Raw genomic sequence first — 13,587 nt, 5'->3', positions numbered from 1 at the left:
CTCCGTTACTGTGCGTGGTCTTTCTCTAGTTGCAGCGAGCGGGCGCTACTCTTCGTTGTGGCGCGCGGGCTTCTCATTGCCGTGGCCTCTCTTGCCGCAGAGCACGGGGCACGGGCTCAGTTGCTCCGCGGCATGTGGGATCCTCCCAGGCCAGGGCTCGAACCCGGTCCCCTGCATTGGCAGGTGGACTCCCAACCACTGTGCCACCAGGGAAGCCCTTGAATGTGTATCTTAATAGGAGACATTTAGACTCTCATATCTGCTTCTGCCTTTACTCTGTTGTTATATGTTGTTTAGTTTAAGTACAGTCAGCATGTGAAGAAAATCCAGCCTCATACACATATGTACTAATAGGAAAAGGAAGTATTTTAATAATCCTTGCAGGTAATGGTGGATATTCTTCTTTGATACTGTACCCAAACTTGACAAGTGTTAGTTAAAGGCTAGTTGCAATGTGGAATCCAAAACCATATCAATGAACGTTCCATACAGTGTTACAGCAAAATTCAGGAGACCGTCTTGTACTTTGAATGGATGTTTTACCCATGCATGCTTTTGTAACATCGTGCATTGGTCAGTTGGAAAATATTGATTCATTACATTATGTAGAACTTCTAAATATTGACACAGTTATGGTACAATTAAAACATCACATTCATTAATATCAGCACCGATCTCATTAGAAAAGTTCTTAAATGCTGAGGAGTTATCAAGCTTATATCCTAAGATGTAAGTTTCTAAAATTCTAATTTTTGCTTGAAAGCTTAAATTTTATCATGGGCAATAAATGTCAGTTGTTCTTGTTAAAATAACAAGTTCACTTAATTCATTTTTGAGAAAATGTCTGCCAGATTCTTAAGTCTGAGTAACCATAGTTTGTCAGTCATTCTTTCAAGTAAAAATGGTGTTCCATGAAAAAAGCAGCTAGTTCAGTTTACCACTCAATCTCCCACACACCTGGATCCGCAGCGGCTATGCTTTATGCATTCTTCTGATTTTGTCTCACAGAATATTAAAGAGACAGGTATTCAAGGTTGATTAAATGAAAATAATAATTTGTCATCAAGGACACTATTAGGTGAAACTGGCTTGTTTGTTTTTAATGCTACTGCAGGACAGTGAAGAATACAGTGACAGTTTGGTGCCACTGTGTTGGTTTACGCTGAAGTGTCAGCAGTTTACCCGTCATTGCTCTGCAGCATCAGTGCAAATGTTAACACAATGAAAAAGGCAAATATCTTAATTTTATTATGAAAATAGTTTTGACCTCATAGACCCTCTATGCCCCGAAAGGGTTTTGGAAACCACTGCTGGTATAAGGGATTATAGAACCAATAAGTCAAATGGGTGATGGTTCCTCTTAGGGGCCTGTGATTTTTCTTTCTTTGACTGTTGAGTGAGGTTAAGGTGCACCGCACGTGAAGAGGTTGAGTGTATTTGCATAAGCAGGCATCGGAAACAGAGTCAAAGCCTATAACAAATGAGCTCTGCATTTGTAGATCTGCCTTTTTCCTAAGGCTATGGTAGACAGTTCCTTATAAAACAGCCATGTTACAATTAAATGATCTTATCACCAACTTATGTATATTAGGTAGTATTTTTTACAGAATGAAACTTAAACCAAAATCTAAGATGAAATATTTTACTTTCTAAAAATGGGATGGATTCAAAATAGTTTACAATGAAATACATATACATTTGGGATATTCTTATTAAAAGTGAGAATAAAGAAAAACCAGAAACTGAATAAGGGTTGTCTAGAAGGAGATGTTAATAGTGTTTATGGATAGGTCTTCTGTGACGGAAAATTTTTTTTCTTTTTTGCTTATCTCTATTTTCTGGCTTCCAGCAATGAACAGATACTGCTTTTGTAACAAGAAAAATAAGAAAAAAGTTTAATTTAAATTGAAAAAATAACTTACATGTAGCAAAGTATAATTGTACCAGAAACCCAGAGCCAGGTAGAGGTTACTATAACTGAGAAATAATTTAATTTAGATTTAATTTTAAAATTACACAATTTATTATACACTTTAATTAAAAAGCTGAGAATTTGAGCTTTGTGAAATAGTTAGAAGAATGTCATATTATAGCATACACTGACTAGAATACACTGGGGCAAGGCGGAGTCACATTTCATAATTTCCCCATGTCTAGTATTCTTTAGGAGTGGGATCATTTGCAGACTCACAGTTGCTTCTGACTGATGGAATCTGGCCTAGTAAAACCTTATTTTTAAATTTATTTTTTTATTTTTTTGCGGTACACGGGACTCTCACTGTTGTGGCCTCTCCCGTTGTGGAGCACGGGCTGCGGACATGGAGGCTCAGCGGCCATGGCTCACGGGCCCAGCCGCTCCGCGGCACATGGGATCTTCCCGGACCGGGGCACGAACCCGTGTCCCCTGCATCGGCAGGCAGACTCCCAACCACTGTGCCACCAGGGAAGCCCGTAAAACCTTATTTTTAACCTATGTGCTTTCTTTGCCTGCCATCGTTGCCTGTAGATGATCAAGTGTATGTAAGACTGCTCCTGCTACTTAATAGAGAAGTACATCTAGAGCAGCAGAAATGTCTGCAGTGCATGTTGCATAGAAGGCAGTGCAGGGAGAGAAGAGCAGGGTGGAAGTGCCATGACCTTGGTCCAGTCATTCAACACCCCAGTTCAGTTCCCCTTTAATGAAAGAAAGAAGTTGAACTGGATGATAGCTAAGGTGTCTTTCCCTTCTAAGACTTCTCCCAATTCTGTCAAATGAGATCCTTGCTTGAATTTGAGTTTTTTCCCAACATCCCAACCATGATGTTAACAAGTTTAATGTCTGTGAAAATCATTATTTTTGCATTCTCATGTTTGTGTATAAATTATGAATTTTAATATTATAGTACAGAAATTCACTGTGTTCTAAAGGCATTTCTTTTTTCAGTGATAACCTTTTCGTATTAAACCCTGTAAGAATAGAATGTCCAGGTTGAAAATTAGCTTGTATGATTGAACAACTATTGCTTATTTTATTGCCTTTTATATCACATTAACCTTCTCAGTTGCTAAATTAATAAGTTGTTGCAAAACACCCAGCTCCTCAGGTAGTGAACTTGATACTGCATGCTAATTGTGCTTTTTTTTTTTCCCCCTGAGAAATCTGATTATCTCATTGTCTTCTCCAAATACTGTTCAAAGTGCTATGGGATAGACATTATTCTTTCTGCTTTACAGAGAAGACACTGAGAATTAGAAACAGTGTCGAGGTTGCATGAGTAACTAGACCTTTAACAATAGGACTCAGTTTGCCTAATTTCCAGGAGAGTAAACGTGACTGCCATTTCAGGTATCTTTCTTTCTTTTCATTTTGAAGTTAGCATAATACTAAAAGGCACATGCTTATATCTTTATAAAAATGTATCTTTTATTGCTATAAACTATATGTCAGGCTATTAAATAGATAGAAGAAACCTTTAGAAGTGCCATATTTTAAGTTCCCAGTAGTTCAGGATTTATAGGCCGTTAAGGAACTCACTTTTCTTCATTGTCATAATTTTGAATTCCCTCACCCATATCCCTTTGACTTTACTCTTCCACTTCTCTAACCCTTCCACCAGCTTCAGAGCTTGCCCCAGGTGTTGAGAGAGAAGAGGAGGTGAGGTGCCATTTGTATAAATCCTTCCTGTGTTTCTCCCTCTTTTTCATCTTACTGCTAGGACTAGCTGGAGGTGTCCTCAGTTCCCTATCCCGTCTGTTCCATCTCCTGCTCAGGGGCATCTTGCTTGCAACTCCCTGGAGCCTGAACCCTTGATGAAATGTGAAGGATAGCCTGTTGTTCTGAAATGTAGGTGAACCTCTTTCAGATCTTTGTGTGTAGAAAGGCTCCTCTTTACCATCTCCATTTAGCCGTGTTTTCCTTATTGAAATAAAGTGAGAAGGTAAAGCTGACTGGCCTCAGAAATAAATCCGTTTTCAATTATGAGTTGCATTAGAGACCTTTACAAACTATCAAATACTGTGTGCTGGCTTTAGGGGCAGTTGAGTGTGTAGAACATTAAAGGTGGGGAAGGAGAAATGGAGAAGAGAAAGGAGAAGATGCACGTTTGGGACAGCCAGACGGGAAATTCTGTTTCTAAATCGTCGCTGAAAGGATTGCTTAACCTAAGACGTACCTCAAATACAGTGCTATGGTAGGATAGAACCTACCCACTTATGTGAAAATGTTTTCCAAGTCCACAGACAGCCAATATTCACGAGAAATTTTAGCAAAAACTGTATCTATAAACTGAAAATCAAGGAAATGGCACCATGGCTTAGAGCTGGGGCTTCAGTGACAGATGTGAAAGTTTAAATCCCAGCTCTTGTTCTAACTGGCTGTGTGATTCTGGACTAATTATTCAAGCTCTGTAAATGTCACTTTTGCGTCCATAAAGAGGAAAAAAGTTCCTGTTATCACCTCATAGAATTGTTATGAGGATTTAGTTACATAATGGATATAAATGCATATAGTGTGAACATTGAAGCAACACATATTAACGTTTCTTGAGATAAATATATAGTCTCATAATCAGATGAAGCCTGGGCAGGTAGAGATCTAAACCCAAGATTTACTTCAGAGCATAACTTTTGATTCTGTGTTTTATTCTTTTTAAAATTACATTGTAATTCAGGAGAGCTGTTTTCTGAAGGTGTTTAGTGAGAAAGGTAATCATCGTGTGAGTCAAGGATTTTCTCGTGTTGTCGTCCTCTTCTCCCTGGAAGACATGATAATATCAGTCCTCAGCCATGATGTGAACTTCACACATCCTGTTTTGGTGCTAATAAGTTGTCTTTAGCCTTTTCCAAGCAATGTCAGCTACACATGTCAGTTGCTTATCACTTTTGTGTTTTCAGTTATTTATCCTTAAAAAAGAATGTTAGTAAGTCAGAAATAGCCATTTTGTAAAAACTGCATAGCTAGACAGATCTTTGATCCTTATTAGGGTAATAATCCATCTGTTATGGAACTGGATCAATTTGTAAATTAAATTGATTAATCTAGCAGGGAAAAAGAAAGGTCTTGACTTTTCCCACAGGAAGCATTTCCTCAAATGGTAGTCATTCTAAAAAAATCTGGGAAGACTCAATTTTCTGCTATTCTTTTTCTCTTTGCTCAACTCAGAAAAAAGGCTTAATATGTATCCAAAAAAGAGTGAAAGTAGAGTTCAAGCTTTTAGATTCTCTAGGGTCTGGTTGTTCCTGGAGGTCTCATATTTTTGATGTTTAATGGTTAAAAGAGTTTAATGTTAAAAACCTTTCAATGACTATAAGAACATTTTTAATACTCATTGGTTAGTTTAGTAAATGTATAACTCTGCTTGAGTTATCTTCTGCAATTAGTTCACTTTATTGTTATTTTCATCTTGTATGATCAAAAAAAAAAATCTCCCGATGATTCTCCTAACAGTGTGTGATTGGAATAATAACTTCACATTGTTGAAGAGTTTTGTGCTGCAGCTGAGAGGCATGTAAATACAAGCTGCTTGTTTGCAAGAAGCTTCCAGATTTGCAATATGATTGCTATGGAAACCACATAATGAAAACCTTATAACCATCTGTATGGTTTGATGGATTTTATTGCATAGCTGAGCTGTTTTTGTTTACTGTTATTAAAATGTTGAATGGAATATATTAACCCACACACATTGACTATTTGAGGTATTAATTAGTATCATATAATGACATCATGCCTCAACCTCCAAATAAAATAAACCTAAATAAAACAACATGTGTATGTTTCTAATATATTGTGAAGGTGATTATTGCCTAGAATTTTGGTCACTTGTCCTTATATATATATATATATTTTTGAATGATGTGGAGAGGTTTGCTCTGTTAGTAAATGAATATAGTAGTAGGATTTATTTTCATGATTTTGGAATCCATTTGTTCACCTAGTATTTATTGAACATCTCCCTTGTACCAGAGTCTATTCAAGATTCAGGTTGAGTTCTTTTCTTCCTAAGATTAAAAAAGCACACACCAAATTTGATTTTGTTGTCTTTTATGTGGAAGCTGTTTATACTGTTAGCCCAAGATAAAATGGGTTGTTTTACTATTGTTAAGAAAAATTGATATTTGAAACACAGAAGGCTTTGACCTAAAGATAGCAGTTCTAGGTTTGAAAAGGAGAAAGGAAGTGTTTTTAATGAGCATCTTATCCTCTAAAATACTTCTTATTAAGCATCTCACATGGATTTCAATTTGGATACTTCACAGTAAATATTTTTAATATCATTCTGATAGTTTAAGAATACATTGTGCATATAATAGGTACTTAAAATTTAATAAAATAATAAAATTCTTAGTAATAAATTCTAAATTCATTGACAACTTTGCCAAGAATGGAGTTTTTCCCACTTAATTCTTGTAATTATTATTATTATTATTAATTTTTTTTTTTTTTTTTTTTTTTTTTTTTTGCGGTTCGCGGGCCTCTCACTGTTGTGGCCTCACCCATTGCGGAGCACGGGCTCCGGACGCGCAGGCGCAGCGGCCATGGCTCACGGGTGCAGCTGCTCCGCGGCATGTGGGATCTTCCCGGACCGGGGCACGAACCCGTGTCCCCTGCATCGGCAGGCTGACTCTCAACCACTGCACCACCAGGGGAGCCCCCTTGTAATTATTAATAGTTTTAATGATATTGACACTGACTTTGGGTGGTGAGACTAAATCCCATAGTCTCTTCTTAAGAGCCAGGAATAGTGCTTTCTATATTGTTGTGGTTAAAGCTTTTGACTTCAGGACAAGTGCCCTTAACTTTTTGAATTTACTTCTTACTATTGAATTTGTGACCAAATTGGAAGAGAGGGAGTGCTGGGGAAAGAGAAAGTATGAAAAGTAAAGAAAGCTTTCTCTTTCACCTCAAAAAAAATTAGTGATTTGTAAAACGAGTAGCTTGGACTAAATGACGGTAAATGTCCCTAATACCTTTAAAATTTGTATGAAAACACCCTATTGACCCATTTATGATAACTAGTCCTTGAGATTTAACATAAGTGAGATAATTGTTGAAGAGAAAAGAGACAGCATTTAGTATTAGACTTTTTATTAGGTCTTCTATGTATTCTTTACTATTTGACTAAACTATATTAAATTGCCAATATTATGTTTAACTTAATGTGTATAAAGTGCCAATGATTTCCAGCTGTTCCTTATATTGGAGCTTTCATTCTTTTGTTTGAATTGAGTTACAAAAATTTGAAACAGTTATAATTATCTTGTAAGTACAGTAACTCTCAAGCTTGACTGAAATGCTGGTTTTTATTAATCACCACTTTAAAATTTGCCTGAGACTTCTAAATTTACATCTGCATTCTTGACCTGTCTACCAAGCTTTCCAGTTGCCCCTGGCCATTTCCTCTGGGTTGCCCCACCAGTATATTAAATCTCCCGTATCAGAAACACAGCCCCTTGAGTAGCTGATCTTGGCTATTCTCTTTTTAGTAATGATGTTCCCATTTCTCAGTTAACTAAGCTCAAAACCGGAGTCATCCTTGGTTGCTCATTCTTTTCCTGTAGCCCTCCACATCCAGTCAGGCAGAGTTTGTCTATTCTAGTTCCTTTCCCTCTCATAACCATCTCCGTTCCATTTCCTCCGCCCCTTCAGTTCAGGACTAACTTCCCCTTTAGCTAGACTAGGAGTGGTCTCTCTCCCCACACCCCTCATCTAGGCTGTCTGGGACAATGGGATGTGATAGTCATTCCTCAAGCAGTTTCAGTCCTGCCCTTTCTCGCCTCAGAAGTTTTGGGGGACTCGTATTCCTCACCAAACATGTAAAAGTCTGAAGTCCATAGCAGGATGTCCACGGGTTTTCAACAGTTTGCCCAAATGACTAGCATTATCTCCCATCCTGCTCTTCTTCTACAAGAACAGCCCCCGTCTTTATTTATTTATTTTGTTTGACATGGACCATTTTAAAAATCTTTATTGAATTAATTACAATATGGCTTCTGGTTTTTTTCTATGTTTTGGTTGTTTGGCTGTGAGGCATGTAGGATCTTAGCTCTCTGACCACGGATCAAACCAGCACCCCCTGCATTGGAAGGCGAAGCTTTAACCACCGGACTGCCAGGGAAGTCCCAAGAGAACCACATTCTTTAGCCAAAATGAATATGCTCATGCCTTGTTCTTTTGTTCATGCCTTTCCTTGTCTGGAAACTTCCTCCTTCCCATCTCTCCTTATTCAGATTCTCTCCATCCCTCAGAGCCTTTATGGTATTTCCCCAGTTGGGTGGTTTCTCCTCTGCACTCCTTCAGTACCTTGTACCTCACAGGTCAGGTTTTATGCCCCTTATCCCACTTTCCTCTAGGTTCTGTCTTCTGTCCCCTCTAGGCTGTAACTTCCTGAAGGCAGAAGCTTCCTACTACCCTTGCCTTTCTGGTAGAACCTCTCTCTCTTACAGATAGTTAATGCTCAATGAAAATCCATGAGTTGAATTATTTAATAGTCATAATGACTGTGTTTGTATTTTTTGCATACTTTTCTTTAAAGTTGTTTATTTTCTTGGAATTACGATTCTTTTTGATCCCAGTTTTTCCTTGTCATGCCATTTTGTTCATATGTCCTGCCTTAAATATTTCTAAATTGTATATTAATCCTTAGGTGGGGCAAGTGGTCATGTAGTTAAGTATTTCTTTGATGTAAAAGAATTAACTAGCCTATTGACTCTGTTTAAAAACCCTTCTTATTTAATCTCATCATTTTTCTTCCTATAACTTGGGAAAGGAGTGTGATGGGAGAGTGTAGAAATAATATGAAGATATATATGAATATATGCAAGATAAAGAACATGGATTTTGTCATCATAAACCTAAGTTTGAATAGCAAACATTGGAAGTTTCTTTACCTTTTTGAGTCTCAGTTTATTTCTCTGTAAATTGAGGATTTAAAATGGTTTACCTATGAAGTCTTAACATCTCCTGTAGTGTATGACACATAGTAGTTCCTCAGTATAATTTGGGGGGTATTACCTTGAAGGGTGAGGATGCTTCTAGTATCTTCCTGTGATGATCAATTGAGAAAACATGAAGTATCTGATGCTCAGTAAATGACTTCTAGGTTAACTGTATTTTTTTTTTTTTTTTTTTTTTTTGCTGTATGCGGGCCTCTCACTGCTGTGGCCTCTCCCGTTGCGGAGCACAGGCTCCGGACACACAGGCTCCGCGGCCATGGCTCGCGGGCCCAGCCGCTCCGCGGCATGTGGGATCTTCCGGGATCGGGGCACGAACCCGTGTCCCCTGCATCGGCAGGCGGACTCTCAACCACTGCGCCACCAGGGAAGCCCTTAACTGTATTTTATATCACACATTTTCTCTTTGCTCTGCTGTTGTTTTAGGGACCATGGTTTTATCTGTGTACTCATGCCACAGTATAATGTGGTCAATCCGTATAATGCCGGGTGTCATCTTACTGCATTTTTAGGGCTTTTCTGGATTTAAGATTATTCCAGATGAGTTTCTGTGAATATTTAAAACAAAATATGTGAAACGTTAGTACATACCTTAAATTTTATCAAGCCAACTGGTCAGGTTGCTATTTGGAAATAGCTAGAGGTTTCTTTGTTCAGCTTTAGATTATTGAAAGGGGGATGCGAATGTTGTGTGGTTTCATTCTTTGAAAAGGAATATTTATGTGTTATACACTTTTAGTTTTGCTCTTAAGATTGGGTGAGTACTGTGTCTTTCTCCCTGAGGAAAGCCTTCAGTGTCCCATTTATGTTGTTTATTTACAGAAGAGGAAGAGGATGGAGCTCCGATGAAAGTGGAGGGGCAAAGGAAGATGAGTCAGGACAGCATTCACCACACCACAGGTAATGAGTTGTGCAGCTTTCTGGGAAAGCTTATTTTGGTTTTGTTCACTTTCCTTTTCGTCACTTTCTTACTGCTCTAAAGATGTGTCCTCAGCTCCCCGAGGTTGTCTCCTTGGGTCTGGACCTCTTATGGCTGATAAGCTTCTTAGACCCATTTAGGATGCATGAAAACCACTTGAGAAGGATTTATAAAGTAAGCCAATTTATACAAGGTATTCCTTTCTGAATTACTTTGTAACGACTCAATTAGCTTTCATTTCTGTGCAAAGGAGATTTAGTTGCATAAATTAGCTTATCATCATTGAGGAAGTGTCACTGCTAAAGGACAGTTTATAGATACAACATGCAGTTGCTGTCAAACCTATAAGAATGTAATATAGACATCTGTGTATACTTTGTGCTTGAGCAGAACAGACTTCTGCCATTCAGAGACTAACAGGGGACAACAAGTTGCCCAGGGGACTGGCAATGTAGACATCTCTGAAAAGGTCAACTTGACACAGGCTCTGACAATCGACCCACAGCTCTGTCTTCTTTGATAAAAATCAGATAAACTTAAGACCGCTAATTGATCTGCAGCCTGTTTAAATGTTGGCCATGCATATCTTCATTGCATATGATTAACACAGAAAGCAAATGAATTGGGTAAGAAATGCCAGAGTCCAGTGACAGCAGCTTAAAAATGGGAAAAGGACAGTGGTGGCCTGGAAGGCTAAGAAGGATATTCCCCTTATCCCTTTCCACTTGGCACGTGGCCCCAGGTACTAATTATGACTAAGACTGGAAAAATAATTGCACGTGCTGTGTACGGAATCACATGATAAAGGCAACTTTTCTTGCTGCTTGTTATTTCCAAATAGCAGGAGATAAACCGTATCTGTAGTGCAAGCATGAGGTTAGTTTTGATAAACCAGCAATTATTTTACACAGAGAGAAGAGAAGGACTGCCTTCTTATCAGGACTTTACACCTCTTCATAGCCACATGTCAGCTGGGGCAAGGTCTGCCATATCATCCCATGTCCTGCAAAGAGCTATAGTTGGGAGTCACCTCCCCTCTCTGATATGTCCATACATCACTCTTTCAAGCTGTCAGGGGCAGGGTGGTCAAGCAGTGTGTGTTCAGGAAGTAGCCTTCCCGAGTCCTTCCTACTGTGGCATGTAGAAAGGAAACAGAGGCCTGATTTCCGGACCTGGACAGGAAAGCAGGAGCAGGTTGCTGCAAAAGGTTTGGGTTTGCTTTTTTCAGAAGGGAAGTGAGGAACAAGTCATTAGATGCAGCTATAAACACCAAGGCTGAGCAAAGCCTTGAGGACAATGTTCACTAGCCATTTTAAGTACATACGTTTTGTTATTATCATAAAGCTTCTGCCAAAAGCATGTCGTTTTCTTTTTTTTAAATTTCTGTGCAAGTATATAGAAGGCGGACACATACAGATCTTCTTTCCACAAATATGAGTGTTTTGGCTTAAAACAATTGTGTTTTTCCAAAACCCTTTTAAAGTAACTATCTCCCAAATTTTTGCCTTTGAGGGAAGGAAGAACAAATCAGTTTTTCCTCAAAGGAATGCAATAAGGAGATCTACCTTTTCATGCAATTGCTATAAAGCGCTGCAATAATTCTTATCTTTAGTGACATGAAATTCTTTTCAAGCAACAGTTTTAATGCTTTTGCATACCAGTGACCTTTGCTCTCCCCAGGCTGTCAAAGATGTAACATTAGAAGTTTGTTTGCTGTGCAGGGCAGTGAGTTGACAAGGGTATTCCTATCTTGCTGAGCATCACATGATGTGAACTTCTAACCTTACTCAAGAATGTTATATTTTTCACATTGACTGATTTTACTAAAGGAAAAATTCTTTTTTCAGACGACTCTAATGTAAAATATGTAAGCAAAAGCAAAATTAAGCATGTATTTCTTACAAGTTATTTCATGTTTAAGCTTATGTAGCTTGCATATATTTTTACATATAAAAAAATAAAGATTCCATTTGATTTTTTTGAACATTATACAAAATGCTTACCTTTCTAAAATAGTTTTTACACCTATAACACTACCCAAGGAGAGATTCTCCATTATCTTATTATTGTGTTTTACCCATTGTCATCATGTTTTAAAAATCTTTTCATTTTTGCAAAAGTAAATATCTCCAATGTTTAGCTTGTACTTCCATAACAATTCTGTTATTCTTGCTCAGTGATCTGTTTTTGCATGTTTAACTTACAAAAGCAAATACATTGTTTAAATCTTTCACAAGCCAGCTAATTTAGAACGTTATTTTCTTTCTTTCTTTTTTTTTTTTTTTTTTTTTGCGGTATGCGGGCCTCTCACTGTTGTGGCCTCCCCCGTTGCGGAGCACAGGCTCCGGACGCGCAGGCTCCGGACGCGCAGGCTCAGCGGCCATGGCTCACGGGCCCAGCCGCTCCGCGGCATATGGGATCCTCCCAGACCGGGGCACGAACCCGTATCCCCTGCATCGGCAGGCGGACTCTCAACCACTTGCGCCACCAGGGAGGCCTTCTTTCTTTCTTTACCTTCTTTTTTAACCATATATGCTTCTTAGGACAGAAACATAATGAGATGTGGTTTTTTTTTGATAATTTTGAAAACAGATCACGATGTGGATAGAATAGGAAAATTAATTCATATAATAAAGACAACTAAACCGATTTAATTTGTATTCAGAATGTAAGCTTATCAGTGGTTTATGACATTATGCTCCATCCCATTTTTGTTGTTGTTGTTGTTGTGTTTAAAAAACACATCTCACAGGGATTATTTTTTCAGTGTATAAGTGAACAGTGTTAACTTCTGTGAACCCACAGTGCTTTCAAGGATATCGATGCATAATTTTTTGTGTATGTTTAAACACACTTAAAATTTAGAAAAGTAAACCAGAGGAGCTTGCTGCTCTCTGAGGAACAAGATAATTCTTAATTTTTATGTCTGGAATTCATTTTAAGAATTTTGACATTACTTTCCAAAGGAGACTAAGGCTAATAAACATAGACTGCCAGGTTTTCTCCCCCGTTGTGATTCTTCTACATCAGGGGTCTCTAACCCCTGGGCCTCGGACTGGTACCGGTCCGCAGCTTGTTAGGAACCGGGCCGCACAGCAGGAGGTGAGCGGTGGGCGAGCGAGCCAAGCTTCATGTGCCGCTCCCCATTGCTCGCGTTACCACCTGAACCATTCCCACGATCCCCCCCACCCCATGCTCCACCACCCCCCGTCCGTGGAAAAATTGTCCTCCATGAAACCGGTCCCTGGTGCCAAAAAGGTTGGGGACCAATGTTCTACATCATAACTAATATTGCATGCTGAAATAGAATAGTCAGTTTGTGTGTACAGGTAGCCATGTGACATAAACAACTTACTATTCTTTAACAGGGCTCACATATGGGACACAGGAATGAGGTTGGTCTTTGGGTAACATCATCATCAAGATTGCAGAAAGCACAGTAGAAAATGCGTCTTGTTCCCAGGACTGCCAGATGGCTAGCTCTGTTGCCTTTTTACAGCAGTGAGATTTAATGAAATGCCCATGATGCTCATCTAGGGAGAGATGCATCTTGCACATGGTTGGGGTCTCTCTTCCCCTCCTGTGCTCCTGTAACTCCCATTAGTGTTAATGGGAGTTTCACTAAGCGCATCGAGGGGAGGAGAGACCCCCAAAGTGGTCAGGATTATGTGTTAGAAATCACCATATACTTTCCTCTTCCTTCTTCCCTCTCCCCTGCGTTTGAAAATCTACTGAAT

General features: G+C 38.8%; 1 protein-coding gene across 1 annotated transcript in view; it reads left to right on the top strand.

Annotated features, from left to right (window-relative positions):
- The window catches only part of SKAP2 (src kinase associated phosphoprotein 2), a 150,043-nt gene that overhangs the window by 119,107 nt on the left and 17,349 nt on the right, over positions 1–13,587 (top strand). The window contains exon 10 of the mRNA XM_060108566.1: positions 9,754–9,831. Within this exon, the coding sequence (XP_059964549.1) occupies positions 9,754–9,831 (78 nt within the window). The remainder of the gene's footprint in view (positions 1–9,753; positions 9,832–13,587) is intronic.

The sequence above is a fragment of the Mesoplodon densirostris genome, chromosome 9 (assembly GCF_025265405.1).
Source record: "Mesoplodon densirostris isolate mMesDen1 chromosome 9, mMesDen1 primary haplotype, whole genome shotgun sequence".
NCBI classification, from domain to species: domain Eukaryota; kingdom Metazoa; phylum Chordata; class Mammalia; order Artiodactyla; family Ziphiidae; genus Mesoplodon; species Mesoplodon densirostris.
Note: the sequence above shows the minus strand (reverse complement) of the source record. Positions and strands in the feature narration are given on the sequence as shown.